The sequence below is a fragment of the Trypanosoma equiperdum genome (assembly GCF_001457755.1).
Source record: "Trypanosoma equiperdum strain OVI genome assembly, contig: ctg_1018, whole genome shotgun sequence".
Classification (NCBI taxonomy): Eukaryota; Euglenozoa; class Kinetoplastea; order Trypanosomatida; family Trypanosomatidae; genus Trypanosoma; species Trypanosoma equiperdum.
In genome coordinates this window covers 57,147-81,653 of record NW_027122970.1, presented here as the reverse complement: position 1 = coordinate 81,653, position 24,507 = coordinate 57,147, and the positions used below count along the sequence as shown (strand labels likewise).

The 24,507-nt window shown below is 47.8% G+C and overlaps 11 protein-coding genes across 11 annotated transcripts; all 11 read left to right on the top strand.

Annotated features, from left to right (window-relative positions):
• Nucleotides 1–258: 258 nt before the first annotated feature.
• Nucleotides 259–2,499, top strand: TEOVI_000512200 (cysteine peptidase, Clan CA, family C2, putative; the record flags this gene model as incomplete). The annotated part of the gene is made up of 1 exon (XM_067219933.1): nucleotides 259–2,499. One exon carries the CDS (start codon nucleotides 259–261, stop codon nucleotides 2,497–2,499), a length of 2,241 nt encoding a protein of 746 aa, XP_067076034.1.
• Nucleotides 2,500–2,744: 245 nt separating this feature from the next.
• TEOVI_000512100 (Vacuolar protein sorting-associated protein 16 homolog, putative) lies at nucleotides 2,745–5,492 on the top strand (the record flags this gene model as incomplete). Its single annotated transcript, XM_067219932.1, has 1 exon — nucleotides 2,745–5,492. The coding sequence occupies one exon, from the start codon at nucleotides 2,745–2,747 to the stop codon at nucleotides 5,490–5,492; it is 2,748 nt and encodes a 915-aa protein (XP_067076033.1).
• Nucleotides 5,493–5,876: 384 nt separating this feature from the next.
• On the top strand, nucleotides 5,877–6,890 carry TEOVI_000512000 (protein kinase A catalytic subunit; the record flags this gene model as incomplete). Its single annotated transcript, XM_067219931.1, has 1 exon — nucleotides 5,877–6,890. One exon carries the CDS (start codon nucleotides 5,877–5,879, stop codon nucleotides 6,888–6,890), a length of 1,014 nt encoding a protein of 337 aa, XP_067076032.1.
• A 2,110-nt stretch (nucleotides 6,891–9,000) lies between these two features.
• On the top strand, nucleotides 9,001–10,863 carry TEOVI_000511900 (cAMP phosphodiesterase A, putative; the record flags this gene model as incomplete). The annotated part of the gene is made up of 1 exon (XM_067219930.1): nucleotides 9,001–10,863. One exon carries the CDS (start codon nucleotides 9,001–9,003, stop codon nucleotides 10,861–10,863), a length of 1,863 nt encoding a protein of 620 aa, XP_067076031.1.
• A 378-nt stretch (nucleotides 10,864–11,241) lies between these two features.
• On the top strand, nucleotides 11,242–12,132 carry TEOVI_000511800 (putative ankyrin repeat family protein; the record flags this gene model as incomplete). The annotated part of the gene is made up of 1 exon (XM_067219929.1): nucleotides 11,242–12,132. The coding sequence occupies one exon, from the start codon at nucleotides 11,242–11,244 to the stop codon at nucleotides 12,130–12,132; it is 891 nt and encodes a 296-aa protein (XP_067076030.1).
• A 368-nt stretch (nucleotides 12,133–12,500) lies between these two features.
• TEOVI_000511700 (Multisite-specific tRNA:(cytosine-C(5))-methyltransferase, putative) lies at nucleotides 12,501–14,921 on the top strand (the record flags this gene model as incomplete). The annotated part of the gene is made up of 1 exon (XM_067219928.1): nucleotides 12,501–14,921. The coding sequence occupies one exon, from the start codon at nucleotides 12,501–12,503 to the stop codon at nucleotides 14,919–14,921; it is 2,421 nt and encodes an 806-aa protein (XP_067076029.1).
• A 212-nt stretch (nucleotides 14,922–15,133) lies between these two features.
• Nucleotides 15,134–16,045, top strand: TEOVI_000511600 (AN1-like zinc finger, putative; the record flags this gene model as incomplete). The annotated part of the gene is made up of 1 exon (XM_067219927.1): nucleotides 15,134–16,045. One exon carries the CDS (start codon nucleotides 15,134–15,136, stop codon nucleotides 16,043–16,045), a length of 912 nt encoding a protein of 303 aa, XP_067076028.1.
• A 636-nt stretch (nucleotides 16,046–16,681) lies between these two features.
• TEOVI_000511500 (Ras-related protein Rab5A) lies at nucleotides 16,682–17,374 on the top strand (the record flags this gene model as incomplete). Its single annotated transcript, XM_067219926.1, has 1 exon — nucleotides 16,682–17,374. The coding sequence occupies one exon, from the start codon at nucleotides 16,682–16,684 to the stop codon at nucleotides 17,372–17,374; it is 693 nt and encodes a 230-aa protein (XP_067076027.1).
• A 422-nt stretch (nucleotides 17,375–17,796) lies between these two features.
• On the top strand, nucleotides 17,797–20,676 carry TEOVI_000511400 (uncharacterized protein; the record flags this gene model as incomplete). Its single annotated transcript, XM_067219925.1, has 1 exon — nucleotides 17,797–20,676. The coding sequence occupies one exon, from the start codon at nucleotides 17,797–17,799 to the stop codon at nucleotides 20,674–20,676; it is 2,880 nt and encodes a 959-aa protein (XP_067076026.1).
• A 550-nt stretch (nucleotides 20,677–21,226) lies between these two features.
• TEOVI_000511300 (putative zinc finger protein) lies at nucleotides 21,227–22,201 on the top strand (the record flags this gene model as incomplete). Its single annotated transcript, XM_067219924.1, has 1 exon — nucleotides 21,227–22,201. One exon carries the CDS (start codon nucleotides 21,227–21,229, stop codon nucleotides 22,199–22,201), a length of 975 nt encoding a protein of 324 aa, XP_067076025.1.
• Nucleotides 22,202–23,872: 1,671 nt separating this feature from the next.
• TEOVI_000511200 (uncharacterized protein) lies at nucleotides 23,873–24,496 on the top strand (the record flags this gene model as incomplete). The annotated part of the gene is made up of 1 exon (XM_067219923.1): nucleotides 23,873–24,496. One exon carries the CDS (start codon nucleotides 23,873–23,875, stop codon nucleotides 24,494–24,496), a length of 624 nt encoding a protein of 207 aa, XP_067076024.1.
• Nucleotides 24,497–24,507: the final 11 nt, after the last annotated feature.

The following is a 24,507-nucleotide window of genomic DNA, read 5'->3' as shown; positions in this document are numbered from 1 at the left end:
GGGGGGGGGGAGGGTGACTGCGATAGGGACGTGATTTTTTCGCTTTTACTTGTTTGCGTTACCAGCGCCGTTGACACCCGCAACGGCTTGCTTCTACTCTGACTCTGGGGGACATTGAAACCTTTGATATCTACTTTTCAATTGATGAATATAGTTTCTGTTATCCCTGGGCCGGGAGTGGCGTGTTGTGCTTACGGTACTTTCTCTCCCTCTTTATGTCCTCAATATTCGCTTTCAAAACGCAAAGGAAGTAATTAAATGGAAATAATTAGTGTGGCTGAGGAGTACCGGTATATCTCTGAGTGGTTGGGTTGTAAAGTATACTCAGATTTGCTGGAAGGTTTGGAAAAAACTCCCAACGAACTGAATCTCAGCAGGTATGTCTATTCGTCCAAATTTTTCGATTGTGTCATTCGTTTTCTTGAAAGGCGGTCTGAGATTGAGATGTTAGATGTCAGTGGGATGCAAGTACCAACCGATCAGTTAGTACGTCTTTTTGCTGTTCTGAGAAGCAGTTCGGTTACACGTCTCGTATTGTGCAACGTACACTTAGATAACACGTCCGGTGCTGCATTAAAGGATTTGGCTGTTGCCTGTGCAGGGTTACACGTTGTCGACTTGTCTGGCACTGGTTTATCAAGTGAGGTTGAATATGCAATACATTTGCAGACGGAGATAAATAGAATGCAGTGGGAAGTAAATCAAACACGATGGCGAAAAGCAGTTGTTCCAGAGACAGCAAAAATTTGGAGGTGGCGAATGGAATCGTGGAATGAGGATTGCTTCATGGGAGCATGTCATTGCTCAACGGAGGTATGCGATGCGTCTTGCAGGGACATTATGAACAACGCAGCTACATCTGGTGCCCCATTTACAGATAATAGTTTCCCGCCTGATACTGCCTTAAAAAATAGTGATATAAAGTGGGTGAGGGTGAGCTCTCTTGTAGAAGACCAAAGGGATCAAAACGAATGCTGTGTTGGTGACAAACCATTGGTAGCCTCAGTAATAAATGATACTTCTAACCTTCGTGCTGCCCTTAGTGTGGTCCAACAGGTTTCTTATTTGCTTAGGAACCTTTGCATTTGGAAACTTCCTTGCATAGGAGCCTTCGCATTTCGTTTTTTTTCCGGTGATACTCCAATAGAGGTCGTTATTGATGACTTTATTCCGATGATCGGTGATCGTCCGGCGGGTATTCACCATGAAAGCAACAGTGGTGACTATTGGGGATGTTTAGTAGAGAAGGCTTTTGCAAAACTTCACGGCGGGTACAAAAATATTACAGGAGTTGGTCTTGGTTATGCCCTCTCGTGCTTGACCGGTGGTATCTGCTTTGAACTTCAAATGAAGAATTTGAAGAAACATGTTAGTGTAGCTGATATATTCAGATTCTTGAAAGATTGTGTTCGTAAAAAGAGAATAGTTGCGTTTCATGCGAATCCGGAGATTGAAAGAGCCTTTAGATGCTTGGAAGAAATTGGTATTATTCCGTTTACACCTTATCTTCTGACGGCAGTGGAGGCTCCTAACGCTGACTCAGGATATACGTGTGTGGTACGGTTTTCTTCCTTGAATGATAAACCAATTGAATATATCGGCGCTACTCCACATTTGGTGAAAGATGGTATAGTAGAGTTTCCATCCAATAGCATGCACTTAGAGCATGCAATATCGTATTTCGAACGAATTGGCCTACTTCTCTGGCCTCACGGTGATCCACTCTATATTCACAGACATGTGATTGAGTATCCGTGCTGTTGTCTGGGAGGATCGGATACTGTGTCAACTTTTGCTAGTAATCCTTCGTTTCTCCTCTCAAATAACAGCAATTCGGAGAAAGAGGTAGTGTTGGTCGTGCGAGCGTCTAGTAGAGATTATGAAATGCATGATGAATGGACTCAGTTGCATATTTTCAAATATTCGGCTGACGGGTTGGGGGGAATGCGAAGATGTGATGTTTGTCCCAGAAATGAATTGCTTTCTACTAAAAAGGCCAAGGGTGGTGAGGTTGGTTTAGTGGTGTTACTCAAAGGAAATGAATCGTTACAGGTAACTGTGTCTTCCTCTGCTCCTTTCCCATGTACCTTGGGCGCAACGTGCTTGGATTGCTTTGACTTCGTTCCACTTTCCCCTCCGGAACTTAAAACAATTAAGGACTGGTGGAGGAAAGGGTCAGAATTGGGCCCGTCGTTCGTGATTAAAAATAAAACTGATATAACAGTTAGAAATTTCGTTGTGGCAATATCACAAATACCAAACCACAAACGAACCGTTGGTGTTGGCTTGGAAATACGTAGTGCTTGTTATTTGTGTCCTGGCGGTGATGACCTCTTATGGTTAACGGAGTTTAGGTCAGATATTCTTGTTGTTTTCAATTTGGACGTAACGATGAAGCCTCAGGAATCATATAGATTAGTTCCTCGCGCTAGGTGTGTACATGAAGATGTGCAGTTTTCTTTAACCCTTTTTTGTGTTGTTCCTCTAGAATGGGAGTAACGTACTTACCGCTTTTTCTTTATTTACCATTGAGTGCGTGTCTATATGTTTGCGATGTATTTTACACATTATGACTACGTATGCGTATCTATAAATGTATGTAATGAAATGGAGTTGTACATTAGTACTGTTTCCACACACGTTTGTTATTGAAAGAAAAGCTGAATTTGGTGTGCATGTTCAATTAATTTTTTAAAGAAATATTTTCCCCCAATTTTTAATATTGTTAACTTATTAGCCAACCTATGTCACGTCCAAGAAGGTTTGTGAGAACTGCAAGGGTTGGCGCATGGATAGCTCTTGGTAGAGAAAATGTAGTTCGACTTGTTGACTTTGATGATTTACTGTGGGGACTGGACGTTGACTTTTTCAGGTATGATATTGCTTATTGTCGTTCGGGTGGACTACTGGCCTTGTATCATCGTAATGTATCTTCTTCGGGGAGTAGGGGAAGCGTTATCAAACTTTACAACGCCAACGGGACACCACATCCTTTATCTCCGCAAATATATATGGATGATATGACAAACTTAATGTTTGCATGTTGGGATTATCCCAAAGATAATCTTATAGTCGTTTCTAATTCTGGGGCGCTGCGTTTTTTTAATTTTAGAGGAGAACCTATTGGGTCGTCTCTGAGGGTTCCAGTACCATCTTTATGTACTAGCACCGAAGCCGGTGTTGCCTTGCTTGTAGGACTTCAGGAACTCCGACTGGTACTGGTTGAGAGCGGCAGTACTGAGGGGTACGAAGCGGTCTCGATTTCAATACCTCGTCTGCTTCATGATAATAAACCTTGTTCAATGTTAGCAGTACCGCCGCGATTTAGCGATAGTGGGCATACCGAGATTTTTGTACCTTTTGTTACAACGGAAAACGCTTCGACCGTTTATCATATCGTATTTCACGAAAAGTATATGTGCCACGATCTGGGTGTTTACATCGAAGGTGGGAATTTTGTTCATATGGCGCTTTCTCCCAACGGCCGAAGTGTGGCTTTTATGGTTCGTGATGGTACAGTATATGTTGCTTCACGTTCTTTTGATGATATCACACGTCTTTTGAACATAAACACAGATGTAATACCATCTCAGTTTATGTGGTGTGGGGATAGGTGCATATCGTACTTGCATCGGAATAAGCAGTTCGATGCTGCGCTTAATTTTCCAACGACTCTCAGTTTACTCAGTGTCGATGATCCGGATAAATCAGATTACCTCAACGATATTCCGGTCGATGCCCACCTGGTTCCTGAATGCGATGGTGTGCGGATTCTTTCAGCTCGCTCGTATCAATTTCTCCAGGTTGTACCCGAGCCCGTACGACGTATTTTTTCTGTGGGATCGCGAGCTAAATCCGCCATGTTGTTATCGGCATATGATGAGTTTATGTGTGGAAACGCCAACTCTGTGAAAATAATCCGTGATTTGCAAAGGGACAAACATGGGCTCTCCGAGGCAGTGGACGATTGCATCGCCGCTGCCAAATTCGAGTTGAGTGTATCGCAGCAGAAACGATTGATGCGTGTAGCAGCCTTCGGTAAGTCGTTTTGTGCAATGTACGAATCTGATGTTTTCGTTGACGTTATTCGGCACCTCCGAGCGGTTAATATGTTGTGCAAGAGTAAAGCAGGGACGTTGTTATCCCAAGCGCAGTTGTCAGAATTAAAAGAGAAATTAGTAAGGCGACTCGCACTGCTGAATTATCACCAACTTGCATATCATGTGTGTGAGTTACTGGGTTTCAGCGCCAAGGATGTCATGATGGAGTGGGCGATGCTGATGTTAACGAACTCTTCCGTCTCGCAGGCAGATGAGGGACGCCTGGTCTCCAGAGTTGTGGACAAATTAAAGTGCTGTAAGCAGTCTGCATATTGCGAAATTGCGCTTAAACTTTATCGCAGTCAGAAAGTAAGTGCGGCTCTTGCTGTACTCGAGGCTGAAACATCAGTATCGGAGAGAATATCTCACTTGCTGCAAATCAATCAACTGGAAGAGGGGCTTCGACAAGCTATAAGGTCGGGTGATACAGGATTAATTTTTACGGTCATAAAATATTTGATTTCCTCTGAAAGCAGTGATGCGTTGACCCTCTTGAAGAAGTTCGTCACATCAAGGAGAATGCTGTTCGTATTTGCCAAGTCAGCGAGAGTGACGAATAGTAAAGTGATGGAAATCTTTAAGACATACCCAGATGACTGCGCTTACTTGGATCTTTTACGGTACCTCGAGGAGGTAAGGGTTTCTACCGGTAAACGTGGGGAGGGGGGTCAAAGTTGTGAGGACTTGCTAGTAATCAAGCTTAATATTGTGCGCTCTACGCTGTTGTCATGCACAATGGGTACTGTAAATATACCTTCGAAAGGCGGTTTGAGTGGGAACACTTACTCCCACTCGCTGCTTTCAGGTTCATTCCGACCACCCTCTGACAGCGAAAAATGGCTTCGGCTGCACATGGATCTCATGGAGGAACAAAAAAATCTGGTAAAGAAACTAAAGGATCGTCGTTTCTTGGATGCCAGTGTCACAAAAACAATTACTCTTTGCCACGAGCATGGTTGCAAGGATGTTGCCGATCGTATTAAGAACAAGTTTGGAGTTTCCGACAAAATGAATACCTGGTGTATGGTAAAAGCAGCTGTGGAAACAAAGCAGTGGAATCTTGTCGATGAGATAAGTGATATTAGAGGCAAAGGTAGGTCCCCTGTTAGTGGTTTTGCATTTGTGAGAGCACTTTTTGCCAATTGTCAGCGACAGCAAGCCAAAAAGTACATACCTAAAATTCCTCAAATAGAATGGAGAATGGAATACTATGTCCTTTGTGGCGATTGGAAAACGGCGGGTGCGGATTGTCGCCGTCATTCTGAACCGGAATTGTTAAGTCAGTTGAAGGACAGAGCAAAAGGGGATACTGACGCTTTGCGTCAAATTGAGGAAGGATGGAATTCTGTCCAAGAGTCGGGTGCCGTAAGATTGGCCAAATTATTCGGATGAAAGATACCTTTCATTTGTTTTATGCTGTGTTTGACGATTTCTCCCTCGAAACCGTGAGAGAAATGCATTCGGAGGACATTCATAAATGTCTGTCACGTGCATGCCCATGAAGAATATCTTTTAGCGTATAAAGTACTTCTCCTTCTTAACATTGTGCTTTCGGCGACGAGGGTATCTGCAGTTTCCTCTTTTCCTTTTTTCTCCTCTCCAAAGAAACGGTAACAGGACAGCGTGTATTGAAAGGTGTGACACGGGGAAGCGAGCTTCATCGAAACGGGAAGTTGTTGAGAGGAAAGAGTAATATCCGCTGTGGCGGTATTATTAAACCTTTAGTCTAGCTTCCTGCGCATATTTGGTCCCGATTACGGGTCTAAGGGATAGGAAATGAAGTCGGATGGGTGCCTGACAAGGAAGGACGTGTCCAGCTGGAAGCTGCAAGACCTGGAGATCCGAGAGACAATAGGTACCGGTACTTTTGGGCGCGTCCGCCTATGTAGACACAGGGCTTCTGGACAATACGTTGTTTTGAAGATTCTTAAAAAGCAGGAAATTTTGCGTATGAAACAGGTAGACCATATACTGGCCGAGTCGAGTATTCTACAGGAGTTGAGCCATCCATTTATTGTGACAATGTATAAAGGTTTTATGGATGATGACCGATTGTACCTCCTCCTCGAGTATGTGGTGGGTGGCGAGCTGTTCTCCCACCTCCGGAAGGCGGGAAAATTCCCTAATGATGTAGCCAAGTTCTACTCCGCAGAAGTGGTTTTGGCGTTTGAATATATTCATGAGTGCGGCATCGTATACCGTGACTTGAAGCCAGAAAATGTGCTTTTGGACAAGCAGGGAAACATTAAGATTACGGACTTTGGGTTCGCGAAACGCGTTAGGGACAGAACGTACACGCTATGTGGGACTCCAGAGTATCTTGCGCCGGAGATAATCCAAAGTAAAGGTCACGATCGGGCTGTGGATTGGTGGACACTCGGAATTCTTCTCTATGAGATGCTTGTCGGTTATCCTCCTTTTTTCGACGAGAGTCCTTTTAGAACATACGAAAAAATTTTAGAGGGGAAACTTCAGTTTCCAAAGTGGGTGGAGATGCGGGCGAAGGACCTCATAAAGAGTTTTTTAACAATTGAACCAACGAAACGCCTTGGGTCAGTAAAACGTGGTGTGCAGGACGTTAAGCGACACAAGTTCTACAGTGGGGTTAATTGGAACGTTCTCCTACAGAGAGGTGTCGCCGCTCCCATTCACGTGCGTCTAAACAACGATGGTGACACTAGGTACTTCGATCGTTATCCAGAAAGTCCTCGCCATCCACTTCAACCTTTGACTGAGGCACAGCAGGAGTTATTCTCGGGGTTTTGCGATGGTGAATACACGAGGATCTGAGCACTTCCTTTGACGTCCTTAACGGTATCAACAGCCGTGATGTTTGCACCCCTTAAGATGTTGTTGCTAATAGCCGATTTCTGTGATTTCTTTCTGCTGTTGACAAAAAGCCAGGTTCCGGGTTTCGTGCTCGTGTTTGGCAGTGTCAGAAGCAGCAAAGGGGAGAATGGCATGAGCCAAAGCTGTCTCCTCAAGTGCCGCAGGAGGGGTGAGGCACATGTTAGAAGTATTTCGTTTGCGAAAGCAACGAGGAGTACAGCAGAGGCTCTTACTTAGAGAATGTGATTGTCCCCTTTGAGGAGCCCCTTTTTTATTCCGTCACAGAATTGCCATCATACAGTTGAATGCTTTTACCCTCGTTATAGATTATGTGAACTTTCGTTTCGGGTTGTGCGAGGGGTCGAACTAAAGGTGTTGGTGAGGGTGCAGAAAGTAATATGCACACAGTGGGCAGGGACAGCGGTAATGGGTTCGCCCGGAAATAAACGGGAGAGGGGACAGTGACAACATATATTTGTTTTTGTGCCTGATACTGCAGTGGGTTTGTTATATGCTAAATGATTGTGAAAAATACATCGATTGGGTAAAATATGAGTCCCAGGGTGGAAGTTGTTGTATCTCGTATCTTTTTATAGCTGCATAAAATCGGGTAAGAATACGGAAGCACGTAATGGCAGTGTTGCTTTGAACTTTTTGATCACACTGAAATGCGCGGCCTATTCTCCCGTTTTTGACTTCTTCTGAAATACCGGGGGGAGACGTGTGGATGTGAGTCTGCAACACCAGGTGCGCGTAAGCAGTCGGTTACATGATCGCTCTTTTTCACAATCGAGAGGGTGATGGTGGTTAGATGTGGACGAATGCCAGGTATCTTGAGGATATGTGTTTTTATGAGCGTTGCAGGCAATTTTAAAACCGAGGAAGCTTTGGAAGGGACTCCGCTCGCTCGCTCAAAATAGTTATGTACCCCGACTATTAGGTACCCATTAACCTTTGTTTGTTGCGTCGCAGCACTACCGAATCCGCGTTGCTGCTATGAGGAAACATTGATGTTGTTTGTGTGTCCACGTTCACTTTACTGTGTTGCATGAACTTTCGAGTGCTCCTTGCGAGATGGATCTTACACTGAGATGGTGTGCGTCCCCACAATTTCTCAAACCCGAGGAACTGATTTCGCACCATTCCACCCACATTTTCTGTTTGATTGTTTGGTCACTTCGCTCCGTTGACAGAAATCAGACATTTTTTTGTGGCGCTTACCTGTCCATACGTTGTGTCCTCGAATCGGTGTGGCCACCACTTCGTGCCGGCGTGGCTGGTGGGGGCTCATTGTTTCGTTTGAATGAATGGGGTTATCCTTCTTTCTTTTTGTTTCCCTTCGAAAGTGTAATTTTTGACCAAGTTTCCATGTTATGCCCTAAGTTATTTTAGTATATATATATATATATATATATATACACGTTTGTCTGCTTCCCTGAGTGATGCGAACTGAGATGCACTGCACGGCAGGGGTGAGTCCAACATGCCTTTGAATGCCGTTGTCTAGTTTAATTTTTTTCTTTTTTCTCTGTATTTATTGTTCGAATGCCTATGCTGGGAAATAACGTAATGCATTTAACCTAACCAATGAAGAAAGAAGGAGAGGGTAAAAGGGCGCAGTTGTGCTACCTTGAGTTAGTTGTGTGGTGCGGGGTCGTCCGCACACTTTTATTCTCTAATCTTTCCTTATTTGGGGTGTTCTCCGCCTCTGTGCACACATGTATATGTAAATATCGTACACATTAATTTTTGTGTATCTTTATATTTATCCTTCTCGTTGCCATACAAGTTCACTACTTCTGTCGGGGTATGTGGAAGCTGCTTTTCCACGTTGGGTATGTTTGCGTTTTTACTCTTCTACCACTGCTTGTTTATGATTTCACTTTTCAACTTCTTTTTTCGTCCACCTAAGTTAGAGTCGAGGCCGCTATACGGGGGTGAGGCGGTTGGTTATTAGGAACTCGGGAGGTGTGACATCACCTTCAGCAACTTCAGCCAGAGGCGAGGGGTTGGCGGGATAGAAGCGGAGGGAGTTAGGGAAACCAGGAGAGCGGATTGTACCCTGTTGGCGATGTTGGAAGCGCTCCGAAAGTGCCCGACCATGTTTGCCGTTACATCTGATGGGTCCTCTACTATGGCCAAGATGGATAACTCGGCTCGGCAGCTTGCGCTTTTCGTGGCGACCACTAATGGTGAGTTTTATCAAAGCAATTTTGGTGAAGAGGCTCTAGAGACGATCAAATATCAGCTCGGGAAAGATGCTGGGTGGGGACTGTTCTTTGACGTACTTCGGAATGCGTTCAATGGCAATTGCGTTAGCATTCTAGCAAGATCGGAGGATACTGCGCACATTCTTTGTGGCAAAGAGGACTGTAGCGAGAAGAGTGCGCTCTGCTTTCCCATTCAAAAAACTGAGGAAGATACCTCGGCGACGATTCTCAAATGTTTGGTTGACGCGAATGCCGTTTACGCAAACCCTAAGGAGGAGAAAAACAAAGTTCAAAAGATAATGGAGGAGCTGGAAAAGGCAAAGTTGCAGGTGAGAATGCTGGAAGAGGAAGTGCGCGTGCTGTGTGAGAACAATATTTGGCGTAGAAAGCAGGACACCAAGAATACTCTTAAGATTGGAAAATTAAGAGACAATATTTCCCGTTTATCAAATCAAATTAACCCAAAAGCAAAGGAAGTGTCGGAGACAAGTGTCGGAGAAACCTCGGGTCCACATGCCGAAGACTCGTATATACCGGAAAGGAAACTTCTCCGCCTGGTATTCGAGAAGAAAGAGTGCAAGGAATACGATGTGGAACTTCTACGGCTAATCAAGAGTAGGTGGCCAAAAACTGAAGGATCGAAGGCTTGCAATGCTTCAAACTGCTTGATTGATCCCTACACTGAGTCAGAACTACCTGAACGTCTTAGTCGAATGAGCAAAAAACACAAAATGGTTTGGGAGGCATTAAACGGGTTGGACGATTGGGACTACAACGTGTTTGAGCTTCAGGCAGCTATTGATGGGGACGATATCAATTGCAAGAATGATCAATCTGGCTGCGGCGCACTATTTATAACAATGTACGCCCTCGTAGTCAAGTATGGTTTTCTTCGTAAATTTGAAATCAACGAGCGAATTTTTTTAAACTGGCTCAGTGCCGTCGAAGGTGGATACCATGCTAATCCATATCATAACTCGATGCACGCGGCAGACGTGCTTCATATCACACACTATCTGTTAAGCAAAGGCGGCCTGGCGGAGCTATGCAAGTTGAACGACAGGCAAGTGCTTGCAGCCCTTTTTGCGGCGGCTATTCACGATTACAATCACCCCGGCATTAACAACAACTTTAGTATACTGACGCAAACGTACAACGCCACGCTTTACAATGATCGTAGTGTGCTGGAAAATATGCACGTTGCTAGCGTATTTGAGTTAATGAGAAATCCGGCGCTAAATATTTTGGCGTGCTTTTCTGAGGAACACTGGCGAGATTTCCGAAATACCGTTATCGACATGGTATTGGCCACTGACATGTCTTTGCACGAGAAGTACATGACGCAATTTAAGCGTCGTTTAAGCGAGAAGCGGCCTTTTACGGAGGATTGTGATCAGAACCTCGCATTGGCGATGGCACTAAAGCTGGCTGATATTTCGAATTGTTGTCGTCCACTTCCGTTATACCTTAAATGGAGCGAGAGGGTGTCCGACGAGTTCTACACGCAAGGTGACCGGGAGCGATCCCTGGGTATGTCATGTAGTCCGTTCATGGACCGCCAAACCCCTATGATTGCTGAGGGACAGACGTCGTTCATAAACTATATCTTCATTCCCTTCCTCGAAGTGATGGCCGAGTTTCTACCCAGTATGGGATTCACATTGGGTTTAGCGGCAGTTTGCAAATCCCACCGCCTGGTGGGTAACACTGGACAGGGAACCTAGCTTCCCCCTTTTCGTTATCGTGAGTATATCTATTTTCGCAGTTAGTTAACAATAACCAAGGAAGCGAAGATGGTGAACCATCGCCGTCATGATTATGCTTCAAACGTTGTATCGCATTTTGTTTTGTTTCTTTTTTTTTTCCTGCGGTGCTTTGTCCATGTGTTACTTTACCTTTATCGTAGTGTTCCTGATGTATTTTGTAATGCGAAAATGAGGATGTGTTGTCTTTTGGGGATCCCTTCCACGACTCAAACTGAAAACTGTGCTGCTGATGTCGTTTCCTTTGTCATATCTTTCCCCACGCGTTCTCTGACTGTTTGTTGTCACTAACGTTAATGGGCCTCGCGCCGTAGGAATAAAGGGGGGACCAACTGTGGGATGAGTGATCACCTGTCGGAAATATGCAAGAGTGACGAAATCGATGCTGTTTTGGAGTGCCTCAAAAGGTTGTGCCCTGGACGCGCTGTGGTCATCGACGCCAGCAGTGACTTGAAGGAAGATGAAGATGGAGGTCCAACCCTTTTCTGTCAGGCAGCCAACATTAGCTTTGAGTCACACATAGTGGCGCAACACAGTTTTGGGGGTGCATGGAGCCACCAAGATGATGATGGGAGGACAGCGCTCCATTGGGCAGTGGCGATGCAGAGCTACTCGCTAGCTGGGAAACTCATGAGTGCTCCATATCATGCTCTCGTCTACAGCGTGGACCACGACGGGGCGTCTCCGTTTTTGACCGCGTGCATGGTTGGGGCTCCTATACAGTTTCTGACCACTATCTTGTCAAAGGCAGCGGAGCAGAGGAGGTGGAATGTCGCACAACAGCTATTTTGGGATAGTAAACGCGGGGAAGCCAGTGTAAACACGGAAGAACCTCTTGCTGAACATCGCATTGCCGTTGTCAACCAACCTGACAACAGTGGCAACACACCACTCCTTCACGCAGCTAGCCGTGGGAGACTCAACATTGTCAGTTTTCTGCTGCAGTCTGGGGCTTTCATTGCCCATACAAACAAACGTGGGCAATCCGCACTTCATCGTGCAATTGGTAGGGGCTCACTGGATGTTGTTGAGGAGCTTGTGGGTGCGAGTCGAAAACGGCATACTGAAGTAGAGCACAAGCGGTGGATTAACCTTCAAGACTACCGTGGTGATACTGCGTTGTTTTATGCCTCGATGGATAACAACGAGGAACTTGGCCGATATCTGCTGCGTCAAGGTGCTGACCGCAACGTGAGGAATAAAGAGGGAAAAGAATTCTGGGAGGTTTAACCCTCAAGTGCTTCTTACAGCGAGAAACACTTTCAGCCACGGGTGCTTACACCGTTAAGTCTCTTTTGTGTCATTTGTTTCCCCTCCAAAACGACTGAATGTGCGGTAGTGCGGCTCCAATCGCCCCAGTTGGTTGGAAGTAAACCTCCCATAACTAAGTTGCGCGGGAACCGCTCTGCTTTCTTTTTCCCTTCTGTGTGCTTGAAATGAGTTATCGAATAAAAGTGAAGCAGGGTCAGTGGGGACAAGGGAAGGGGTGAGCGAAGTGGAGGTTGGGCGAAATCCTTCATTTTTTCTGAGTCCGTGTGTACTGGTGCGGGAGGAACTTGGATACAAAGAATATCTGCTTGTTCTTACCTCTTGCGAATATGTGGAAACCGAAACAGCGCTGCAAAAGACAGAGAAACTCCCTAACACCCGCACTGTCTGCACTCATCGCTCGTGTCTCTCCACAACTTGATCCATCTGCCCCACTTCGTTTTCTACTGTCGTTTGCTACCCAACAAACTGCGGCTGAGGGCGTTGATGAGTCCAATGGAGATGGTGCTTCACCTGTTATCGAAGGCGAGGGCATCATTCGCCTTTGCAAGGAGCTTGGCGACAATGTAAGTGGTTGCGACTTATGGGAAATTGCACGGCGCATTCCCCGTAGCCGCTCGACACCTGATTGTATTGACGTTACGGAATTGTGCTTTGCTATCGATCAGGCAGCTGCACCATTGAGCGTCCACGACCGTCGTCGAGGTGTTGGCAGTAAAATACCCATGGACGAGAATGCACCTTTGCTGAAGTACTACAAAGGTGACCGTTTCGCATCCTTACTTGAGTGCACCAACGGCGCTGATGTTGGTAAGGAATGGTGCGAGTTTCTTACGTGTGCTACGTCACCGCTTCCGATGACATTGCGGGTGCATCGAAACGAGCGGGTAATGGTTTCTATTGCTAATGAGTTTTTAAAAAATGATCCTACAGTGAGCTCAGTGCTGCGACCAGTGGTCCCTCTTATGCCCACCAGCGTGGCACTTTTTGGTTGTTCACATGCAGCGTATCACGCGGACTCTTACGTTGAACATATATGCCGAACTCTTCATGCGGCAAGCGCTGTATCCTTTCAGGAAGTTGTCTCCGCTTTACCGGTGATCGTCGCTGGAATTCAACCGCACCACACCGTGTTGGATATGTGTGCTGCACCTGGGAGCAAAACGTTGCAAGCTCTCGATGAAATGTTGAAAAACGGGTGGAACAGCTCGGCGGTTTCTTCTGGTGTAATGGTTGCAAACGAAAAAGATCGTGTAAAGGCCACACAAACTTTACCCGCTCGTTTGAAGAGATATCACGCCCCCAATGTTATTTGTACACGTTGTGATGCCGTGCAGTGGCCACGCTTATTGTGTCCTACAACACAAGGGGATATGCACCTCGGAGAGAGACGCTTTGATCGAGTGATTTGCGATGTTCCTTGCAGTGGAGACGGTACTTTGCGTAAAGAGCCGTCACTGGCAAGCTCATGGAGTGCCGGTTACGTGAAGTCGCTTTTACCAACACAGCGGGCTTTACTTCGGCGTGGTTTGGACTTGTTGGAGACGGATGGCATTCTTGTCTACAGCACGTGTAGCTTGCAACCGAAAGAAGACGAAGAAGTTGTGTGTGCTGGTTTGGAACTTTTTGGGGATGCAGTGGAACTACTTGACGTTTCTTCTATATTGAGGGAATGCGGAGTTCAATTGCACTCTTTTGGTGGACTTCTTTCACCGGATACAACTCATCTCCGCAATAGCGTATTACCTAATTCATATGATGGCCGAAAAGTTCTTCGCGTGTTACCGCACAAGGACGATACTGGCGGATTTTTCATTGCTGCTTTTCGTAAGCTGAGCGGACCAGTTCCTGTCTCACCTCCAGTACAGATCAGAAAACTAAATCATTGGATGAAAGGCAAGCTGTGGTTACAAGTTGCTAAGGAGGATGAAGTGTGGTGTAACATTACTGACTTTTATGGTATCGACCGCAACGATGGGGATTCTTTTCACTACTATGGTGAGGAGGAAGGGGAGCAAGGTGGTTTGCAACACAGGGAGGATCGTCGTGGAGATTCAAAATTTGGCCTAGTGCCGGTTTATCACCTAAATCCAAATGGCGGACCGTACCGTAGGATTGTGCTCATGACGCTCGCAGCGGCGCGCATGCTGTTCGGAACGCGCCCGTACAAGGGTCCAGGGGTGGAGATTGTTTCGGCTGGGGTCCGTGCATTCGAGGCTTATGACGGGAAGTTTCTTTGGGATGCCACCTGTCGGTGGCGGGCAGTCGTCGAGTCTGCTTCGTACCTTTCCTCTATTGCGCATGCGCGAAAAATAGTCATCAACGCTGACCACCACCCGCAGGTAGTCAAGGATCTACTTTCTAACGGTTTTGTTTGGCTGCACGAACAGTGGCGCTGTGTTCTATGTCAAGATGCTTCCACAACGGACGGCGATCTGGACAAGGGCTCTTCTTTTTTGCGTTCTACCAACTCTCTTAAGGACTTGCTCGCTTTGAGGGACGGAGAGGGCGAGGGCATGTTGAAGGTACAAGAACTTTTAAATGAGTGTGTCGTGGTTGGTGGCGTTCTACTGGGGTTGGAGGGTGGTAAGCTTGCTCACAGGGAAGGCCCCTGGTGGTTGAGCGGGACGTTGAGCCGTACGAAACTGGAGGTAGCTATTGACGTATCGCTTCGCGCATTTGGGCTTTTAAGCTTTTTGGGTATTACTTCTGAAGAACGGGCGTGTCCGCCAGACGTGCGTGATCCTTGAAAAAGGAGGATGAAGAAAATTGATGCTTGTTAATTAATAAAAGCCTAAGTGCTTAAAATGTGCGTTTGTTCTTACCATGTTGTTATGCAATTGACAGGGTTACCCCTATCACGGTTCATATGGAAGTGCACTGTGCGCACTTGATTTCTTTCCCTAGTTTCTTCTGTCCGATCACTTTAAAGTGGTAGTGAAGGTGGGTTGGGGGAGCGGCGATGCAAGTTGGCGTTTGTGACGACGAGAGCAAACGGTGCACCTTTAGCGGCTGTGGGCACATCAGCTTCCTTGCCGCTCGATGTGGTTTTTGTGGTGAGATGTTCTGCCCCGAGCACACATCAGTGGGCAGTCACAACTGTTGTGCATTTGGCGTTCAACCACTTCGTTGCGAGCGCTGTGGTATGGTGGTTCAACTCGAATATTGCGGGCAATCAGCAGCGGAAGCGATGGCGCGTCACACTACAAGTGGTTGCCAGTCTTCTCAATCTCCAGGGACAAAAGAAGGACAGTCGAACCGCTGCAGCTATCAGGAGTGCCAAAAAAATGAGCATGTCACTATAATCTGTGATGATTGTGGAAATACGTACTGCGTTGAGCACCGTGCTCCACAGAGCCACCGCTGCAAGCGAATGCATGTGCGGCAACCCGTTCCTGAGTCAAGGCCGACCCCAAGCTATCCAACTGTGGCCTCAAATGCAAAGTACGGCCCACGTAACACCGAACGCACGGCCTTTGGAAGACCAACTGAGGGTTGTGTGACACCTCTAGTTGTATTTGCTGAGGGGTTCGGGGTGTCTCCATTTTTTATACACTTTACACCCACCACTGTTGTCGGCCGTATGGTGGATTCTACTGTAAGTCAGGCGGAATTGGAAAGCCGTAGCGTAAGCTCATCAAAGAGGCCATGGCGCCTGCATGTGGTGAAGCGAGGAAACGGACCAAACGAGTTGTGTGTCAGTTCACCATCGTTTTCTGACACATTGGAGGTAGCAGGTATCTCCGGGGGAACGATCGCATATATAGGAACAGAGGACTCTGTGCCGGGTACCGTGCAGAAAGAACTGTTGAAACTTTTAAAGAAGAAATCTGAGGAGAGGGGGCGTAAGAAGAGTGGCTGTTGGTGTATGTGATTAGTCGAGGCTGCCGCGTCTTTGGCGGATTTATCTGTTCGTAATAATCGTTGAGAGCGATACCATGTGGACCTGTGAGCGGACGGTTCGGTGTAGTTTTGGATACTCGTTGTGGCAGTGGTCGTGTTATAATTAAGGAAGTTGTGGACCCCTTTCAAGCCTAGTCTGTGGACTGCAAATTAGCTACGAACTGGAAATGGCTTGGGAAAACCTGAAGTTGTGGCACCGTAACAGTGGGCCGTCGCGCGCCACGGGTACACATTAAGTATGTAAGGTACTTGAGATAGTGCCGTTGGCGGACGGGTGGGTGGAGGTGATGATTTTTTTAGTCCCTGTGGGTGATCTGACTACTCCTGTTTTTTTTCTCGTGTTGTTGATTCCCTTTGCATACTTCTCCCCTTTGTGTATTCTTTACATTGTGCTTTGGGGCTGGCAATACCCTCACTGCTCCATAAGCGTGTAAGCAAGCCAAAACGACGTAGAAGAGAGCAACAAAAGCTAGGAGAGTAGTTTGTCGCAAAGACCTTAGGAGGTAGGTAAGGGAAGTGAGTCTCAAAAATCAAAAAATAAGCGAAGGGCGTGGAAAAGAAAAAAAAAGGAGTGAAAAAAAACGGTGATAAGTTACCACTTGTAAATATGTCGGTGTCAGCGACACCATACAAACGACAGGATGCAATAACCGCCAAAACTGTTTTGCTCGGGGAGAGTGCAGTAGGAAAGAGTTCCATTGCTCTACGGTTTGCGCGCAACGAGTTCTCCTCGAACCAAGAAACCACTATTGGCGCCGCCTTCCTCTCGCGAAGCGTTACGGTATCGGCAACTTCACAATCCGGTGGCGGGGGCGCAGTAGCAAATGCCGCTAGTGGGACAATCAAATTCGAAATATGGGATACAGCAGGGCAGGAGCGCTACCGCTCTCTCGCCCCCATCTACTACCGTGGAGCGTGCGGCGCACTTGTGGTGTACGATATAACGAGCGCAGAGAGTCTTAAAAAAGCGCAAATGTGGATGCGAGAGTTGCGAGCCAATGCAGACCCAACTCTTCTCATCATCTTGGTGGGAAATAAGAAGGACATGGAGTCTTTGCGACAGGTGTCGTACGAGGACGGTGCAGCAGTGGCTCAAGAGGAGGATGTCAACGGTTTCTTTGAGGTCTCTGCCAAAGAAAACGTGAACGTGGAAGAGGTTTTTGCAAAACTTGCGCGGCTTCTTCTTGAGCACGGTTTGGGTGCAAATTCAGGTCCCGGCTCTTTGTCTGGACCTCGTGGTGCGCAACGTCTGGAGCCCCCGACGCGTCAACAGAAAAAGGAAGGCGGGTGTGCCTGCTGAGAGGGTTAGAGTATCAGCTTGCTCCGTTTTGTTCGCTCAGAAACTTTTGTTGCTTTCTCCAAGGCATTACCCCCTCTCTCTTCCCCAATTTTTGTTTTAGAATATGTTTGAGGTACTAACCGTTGCGTGATAGCTTAGTTCAGTTTATTTTCCTGCCTCTATATATTCACTAACCATTTTGCTGTTTTCTAAGTGTATAAGGGCAAAGTTTTGCAGGAAGAACACAATATCATTTCGTTCCCCCCCCCCTGTCCGTGAATAAATGAGTTGTTTTAAACCGTTGCTTTCATTCCGCTTCCACCGTCACTAACCCTTTATATCTGTTTCTTTCTCGCTTACTCACACTGCCTTAGAGACATTGGCACCAACTGTGGGGCTGAGGTGCGTGCGGGGTAACGCGAAGTTTCGGTTCGCGTCGAAAGATGGGGGAGGCCATGGGCATGCATAATGTTGCCCAGCCCGTCCAGCATGAGCCGATACGTACACCATCTTCGTCGTCGCCAGCGAAGCGTCTCCAGTCTTTCAGTAGCGGTGCCGTAATTTATAGCCCTATGGTGATGCAGTCGACAACGCATGGCACAACGGCTACTTCTGCGTCAGTCGGCGTATCAGGAGAAGATGCATCACCAATCTCTTCGTATGCAGCTGCAGAGTACGAAGAGATCGAGCGAAAACAGTATGAGCTCCGCAGCGCCGTAGAGCAACGAATCTCAACACTGGAACATGCATTGAGGCAGCGTGAGGAGGAGCTGGAAGCCGTTCGTATGCAGTTGCTGAAGACAGAGGAAGACTACAAATTCAACTACAACCTCATAAAGGACCGAGATGCGGCGCTCGCAGAGGCGGCAACACAGGTACAATCACTTTACAGTGAACTGAAGCGTCACAGGTCAGACGACGCCCTTACAACAAAGCGTTTGGAAGAGTCAGAGCAGCAGGCACAGCGACTGGGGCAGAGGCTTCGTGAGGTGGAGGAGGAAAAGGAGCGAGCGTTGCAGCAGATGCAGGGGGCTTATGAACTGAGGGAAAAACAGTTGAAAGAGGATATTCATAACAAGGGTATTTTAATGGAGAAGGAGAAGCAGCGACTACATGATGAGTACCTAAGACGCTTCAAGGCACTTGATGACGCTCGAGCAGAGTTGGCGACAAAGGGGCAAATGTTGGCAACAGAGGTGGAGGAAGGGTGGAGGCAGCAGGTTAATAGGCTAGAAGCGGAGCTCCGCGCGTCCGTTGATGCGATGGATGCCTTACAGCGTGAGAAGGTAGAAAATGAAGGTCGTTTGGGTGAGACGTCCAGGGCACTCTCCCTATTGAAACAAGAGCACGAACTCCTGCAACACCGATTTCAATCGATCACTGCAAGTGCTGCCGATCAGAAACAAAAATACGAGCAAAAACTGGCTGAATGCAGAGCAACTATGAATCACGGCATCACCACGGCTGAAGACACTGTTCGTCAGCATGTGCAGCGAGTTTCCACACTAGAAGCGGAATGTGGTCGGCTTCAAAGGGAGCTAACTGAGTTACAAGACCGTTTGCAGACAACACAATTTCAGCGTGATGAAGATACCCGACACTTCATTAACGAGAACCGGAGGGCCCAGGAGCAGTATGACCAGGCTGCAGCACAAATAGAGGAACAGCGCCGCAACATGGACGAGACGCAACGTCAATTCTCCTTGCGATTGCAACAGCTAGAATGCGATTTGGGGATTGCCCTCGAGGCGAAAAAGGAAGCCATGTGCCGCGTGAGGGAGTACCAGGATCGGTGTGACGGCCTTCAGAGAGAACACTTGCAACAACACAGCGAAGTGGAGCGTCTTCGGCGGGAGCTGCAGCAGAGTCGTGAAGAAGAGAAAATCACTGCTGCCCGTGCTCTTGAGGTCCAGCAACTTGCAGATGAGAAAACGATTGCTGCTAGCCGTGATGTGGAGCTTGCACACGCAGAGCTGCAGATGCAGCAGCGCCGCATGTTAGATTCTCAAGAGCGTGCACAAGCGGAGGTGGCGCGGCTCACGCGGGAGTTGCATGCCAGTGAGGCGGCACGGCACGCTGTTGAAGAGCAGTATCGCTTAGTGGAGGACGCCAATGGTCACCGGGCGCTTATTGAGGCGCTACGATGCGATAAAGAAACACTTGAGCGGAAGGTTCTCGATCTCGAGAGGGCCAACGCAGCAATACGTGAGCAGGTTTCATCTTTCGCCATAGAATTGCAAAATGACCCCGCAGTGAAGACTGCAAAGGAGATGCAGCACCGCGTTCGGGAGCTGCAGGAGGATTTGCTGCGAGCACGGGAGGACAACGATCAATTGCGTAGTACCTTACGCGAGAGAGAGGAAGAGGTGTCCCGTCATCGAATAGAGGTGTTGCGTTTGCGCTCAACAGGGGCTGTTTTCTTGGAGCAACAAAACGTAGGCGTGCGCCGACATCAAACTAGTGAGGTTGCATGCGGCTGCTTATCCAGAGGGGACAGCGACCGCCGAAAACAACAACAGCCGCTATGTGGGAATAAGAAAAATAGATTACCATCAGATAAACCAGCTGCACATGAGGACGATAGTAGTGATCGTAGCAGTAGCAGCAATAGAGGGAGAGGTGCAGGATTCGGAGGACAGAGGGTGGTGATGGGAAAACGCCTCGCGCACAAGGACGGAACGCTGGCACGGAAGGTTGAGTCTTTGCGGCACCGGTGCCTGCAACTGGAGCAGGATGCCAGAGGTTTGCTTCGTGAGCGTGACAATCTTGCAAAGGAACTGGAACTGACGCGTCGGGATGTAGACGCGCTGACTAGTGAAAAGCAGTCTCTTGTTGATCTGAACTCATTGCTGAAGGCCCAGCTCCGCGAAGCGTACCGCACCGCTCTGGAGTGTTCCCAGCAATGTCGGCGGCGACAAGCAGTTGCGGGCCAGCCACCGGACCCGCGCGCAGAGGCTGTGGAAACCGTCGCCGTGGAGCCCCCTAACCCAGGTAGGCTGTTGACAGCGGGTGATATGCCGAACGTCGCCGGCGCGCCGAGGGCATTATCGCTCGATAGTGAGCGTTTTGCCGCACTTGAGGAGGAGTTAACAGCGATAAAGGCACACATGCTACACAAGCGCTCCGGGTGTTCACGTACTTCGCGTCACCAGGCAGTTTCTGCCTCACCTGGAAATCAGAAAAGGCTTCAGGGGAAACCCGGCAAAGAAGAAAGTCACTGTCCTGGTGCATCGGCAGCGCCTTCAAGTCGATCCGCAAGTCAAAACAAAGTTACTGTGGTGAAACGGGGGTCGGGGGCAGTACGGCACTATGGCTACCTGTGATTCCCCCTTCAGCTTTGAGTTGTTGAGCTCCTGCGTTTGCTTTGGTGAACGAGCGAGCAGACATGCAATTATTTTTCTGCTATGTTCCCCCTTGTGTTACTGTTTGCTTATGCTGGGTTACTATGTCTTCTCTTTTCTTTCGATGCTTACCTTCTTAGTTGTGTCCTGCGGAAATCGTGTTGGGGATAAAACAAGTGTGAGCACACCAAATATACGCGAGGGTGCGGCTGCCGTCAAGAGGGTGATAATAATCAGAGAGTGCCTTACCGAAAGGTCTGCGCACATATATACACATACATTAAGGAATAGTAAGAGGGCAAAAGAAGCGGTAGTGCAGGCGTTGTAACAGAGGTGGGAGGTAAGCAGAGACAGTAGGGAGGGTGCTACAAAGCCTAAATTTTGGGTGCATCCAGTGAGCGGGAAGAAGCGACTAATAACAGGGAAAAATAACTACATCAGCAACCACACCTATAAGTTAGCCCGTTAAGGAAGGCGAGCAACTTACTGAGAAGTTCGTATTTAGGGAAGGTTTCGAAGGAAGGCCAATAAGATGGGGGGGAGCTCGTCGGCCAATCGGAATAATCGGCCACCAAATCGTGTGTCTGGTAGTGCACCGCCACCTCTGCACATGCCACCGCACTTGGCTGGCCAATATCCAAATCAGCCGTTGAATGCACCGCCGGCGGCACCAGCACCACCATCAGTTCAGATGCCCAATTCCCCTAGTGGTGGTGCTTCTCAATACGGTGTTCAGGAGGGTCAGATTTTGAAGATGTTGGCGACCGTGGATCCCCTTTCTGTGAGGTACGATCCCGCTACGAGTACGTTAAACTTTTCTATTATAAGCTCTACCGCCTCATTAACGTACGAAGTTCACACCGGTGTAAGAATGTGTGTGAAAAACGGTGACGTGTACTATATGCCAAACAAACCCAAGATGGAACCCCCTCGCATTTCACTGGAGGGCTCTCAAACAACTAAGGACGTCAGTGTGGTCGTCGATGCATCCAACTTAGACGAAATAGAACGCGTTTACAATCCACAATATCCCAAACAACTACCCTGCGTTGTTGTCCTGCGTTACCGAATAAAAAAGTCCAACGTCTCAGGCAGCGGTGCTAGTGCAGAACCGTCATCTGTTTTCACAGAACACACGGAGCACACCACTGTGGACCTCGCGGAAAACGTGAAGCAGCGTGTCATAAGCCAAGTCGTGACCTCCGGTGGATCGGCGTACGTTGTAGAAAATCTCTACGGCGCCTGCGAGGAGAATTGTGTTGTTGGTGCACAGCCTGAGGTGGTTGTAGGTTCGTCAGCCAGTGGTCAAGGTGATGATGATGACGGACTATGCGTTATCTGCCTTACATTGCCCAAAGACACCGCCGTGATTCCCTGTCGACATATGTGTCTTTGCAAAAACTGTGCGGAGGAGTTGGTGCGGCACACACCCAAGTGCCCCGTCTGCCGAGGACCTGTGTCTACACTTCTGCATATGCCCACAGTGCCTCTCAGCTCCCAGGTATGATATTCGGAGGCTTCGAGAGGATGCTTATAATTGGAAAATTATACGGTTGTTGCGTGTTGTTGCCTCATCCGATGTACCGCGGATGTGTAAGGGTAGGTTAAAAAAATATGGAGGGAAGAAAAGCTTCAGTGGTATAGTTGTAAAGAAGGAAGAATTTCGATTTTCATTTTGTTATAAATTGTGGTTAAACGAGGTGAAGGTGATGTGGTGGATTCGGTCGAACAAAGTAATGCAGCTGGACTGTAGGAGAAGGGAGGAAGAAGCGTCTTGAGGGTAAAGCAGCAACGACAGTGGAACGTGAGTTTGGGAGAGGGCAAGTGAGGTTTGTGTAAAGGCTTTGGGGTGTGCTGGACGGACAATTCGGTTGAGCACCTCTGTGCATACTACAGTTCTGCCCCCCCTCCCTCCCTCCACCTCATGGTATTCGTTTGTTTAGGAGGGCGGAATATGGAAGTGCATAGGGAGCAAACACAGTGGGTGGCGTACGTACGGCTGCACTTTAAAAGAAATATGTGAGGGGGTCAGCGCAGTTTGAGGGGTAATTTGACCGCACAACGGCAACTTTTCGTTTGAGTAGTTTTCCACACCGAATATGGGATGTTTTTCTCCCTTTGCTCTTTTCTTTAAGTGTTTGTTCGTGTCTTCTTAGAGGGCTCAGATGTTCCATTCCCTGGGATTAGTGTCAGCCAAAGGGAACGGTATTGAAGTTAATTTTGACCACTTTTATCCCTATTCATCGTATCCTTCGATGTATAACATTTTCATTATTGCTTCAAGGATTGTTCAAAAGGTTTGCGACTTTTTTCACTTCAATGGGGATGGGGTTTAGTCGCGCCCTCTCTCGTGCATATTTTGGTCTTTTTTTGTTTCAATTTTTTTTGCTTCCTTCATCCTTCTCTTCGATTGTTGCTTCCTGGACGCTATCTTTGCTTACGTTTATGTTTTATATAAATATTGTGTTATTGCCTTCGTGACTGCGCGCAAGTGCGCTTGTCGAAACACGCTCTCGTGAAATGGTGTTGTGCACAGTATTGATGCAAAAGTTATTGCCAATTGCTTTATGTGGATAATTTCGGTAACGACCGGATAGACGACAGTCTTGGGGGTGTTGAGGGAAGAAAAAGGAGACAAGGAAGGGAGAAGGAAAGGGAACAGAAGGGGCGAAGGAACATAGGAGCATATAGCCTATTCTTCCCCTGCCGTATTTTATACTTATTATTACCCATTCACTTGCTGTCATAATGATCGGTTGCTGACTGTAACAAGTGTACTTGATAGAGGAACCCGACGAGTAACCACGTGCCCTAACTTTGCAGGGCACATGGAGGCGTACACCAGCGATCTTAACTTGTGTGGGTACGTAGGCATTCGTGTAGTGTAAAAGTTTTTGTTTTTTCCTCTCTGCTTTCTTCATCCCGTTGTTCTTGTGCACCAAAGTTACCGAGTGGTTTGTCTAGCGGTTTGCAGTTGCTTCGTTGTCTGCTCATAAGGCTTTTAGACAGAACCAGTGCACCACCCCGCTGCCAAGGAGGTGAACGTGCGAACAACGAAGGAAGTAGCAACGCGAGGTTTTATAGGAACAAGCTAAGGGGTCTTGTTTTTGACGAGGAACAATCGAGAAAGAGAAATAGGTTATTTGGTGGCACAGAGGAAGTAGTCCCTTATAAGCGTATGGACCAATTCACAAAACCACTGGAAGGTATTTTCCGCGATGGCATTCCGGCCCCCGTCCTCCGAGCATTTGCACCCCTGTACCAGGCACTACCATCACTCCAGGACGCTGTCAGTGCCAGCCGTGACTGCTACTACTGGCGTGCAAACCCACTGAAATGTGTGGAAGAAGACGTGCAAACGGTCACATCTTTCATGCAAGCAAGTGAAGCATCCTTCCGCCTCTGCCCGCAGCAGAGTGCTACGTTGTTGAAATGCCACATGACGGAGCCGGCACGGGCACTTTTTTTTTGTCGTGATGAAGAGTGGGAGTGGCGCACGTGCCTCATGGACCAGACGGGGATTCGTTTCTGGCCCTATGCGAATGCGCCAATCGGTGCGCCCTGGAGTAACGGTGGGCAGACGGAGGATTTCCACCTGGAGGATCGATTCTTCTACGAAAACTTTTCCTGGTGGCGGCGGAAGGCTGCGATGCTGGCGGTGCGCCGCCGCGAACTCGAGGTACAGACTCAAAGGAAGCACTGGCTGGATGAACAGTGCCAGAAAGATACGGAAGGGAAGCTGTCGTTGGTGCCGCCGAAGCCAACACTCGCACCCGTAGGGATAAGCACAAATGTCAACTAAAAGACAGCGGT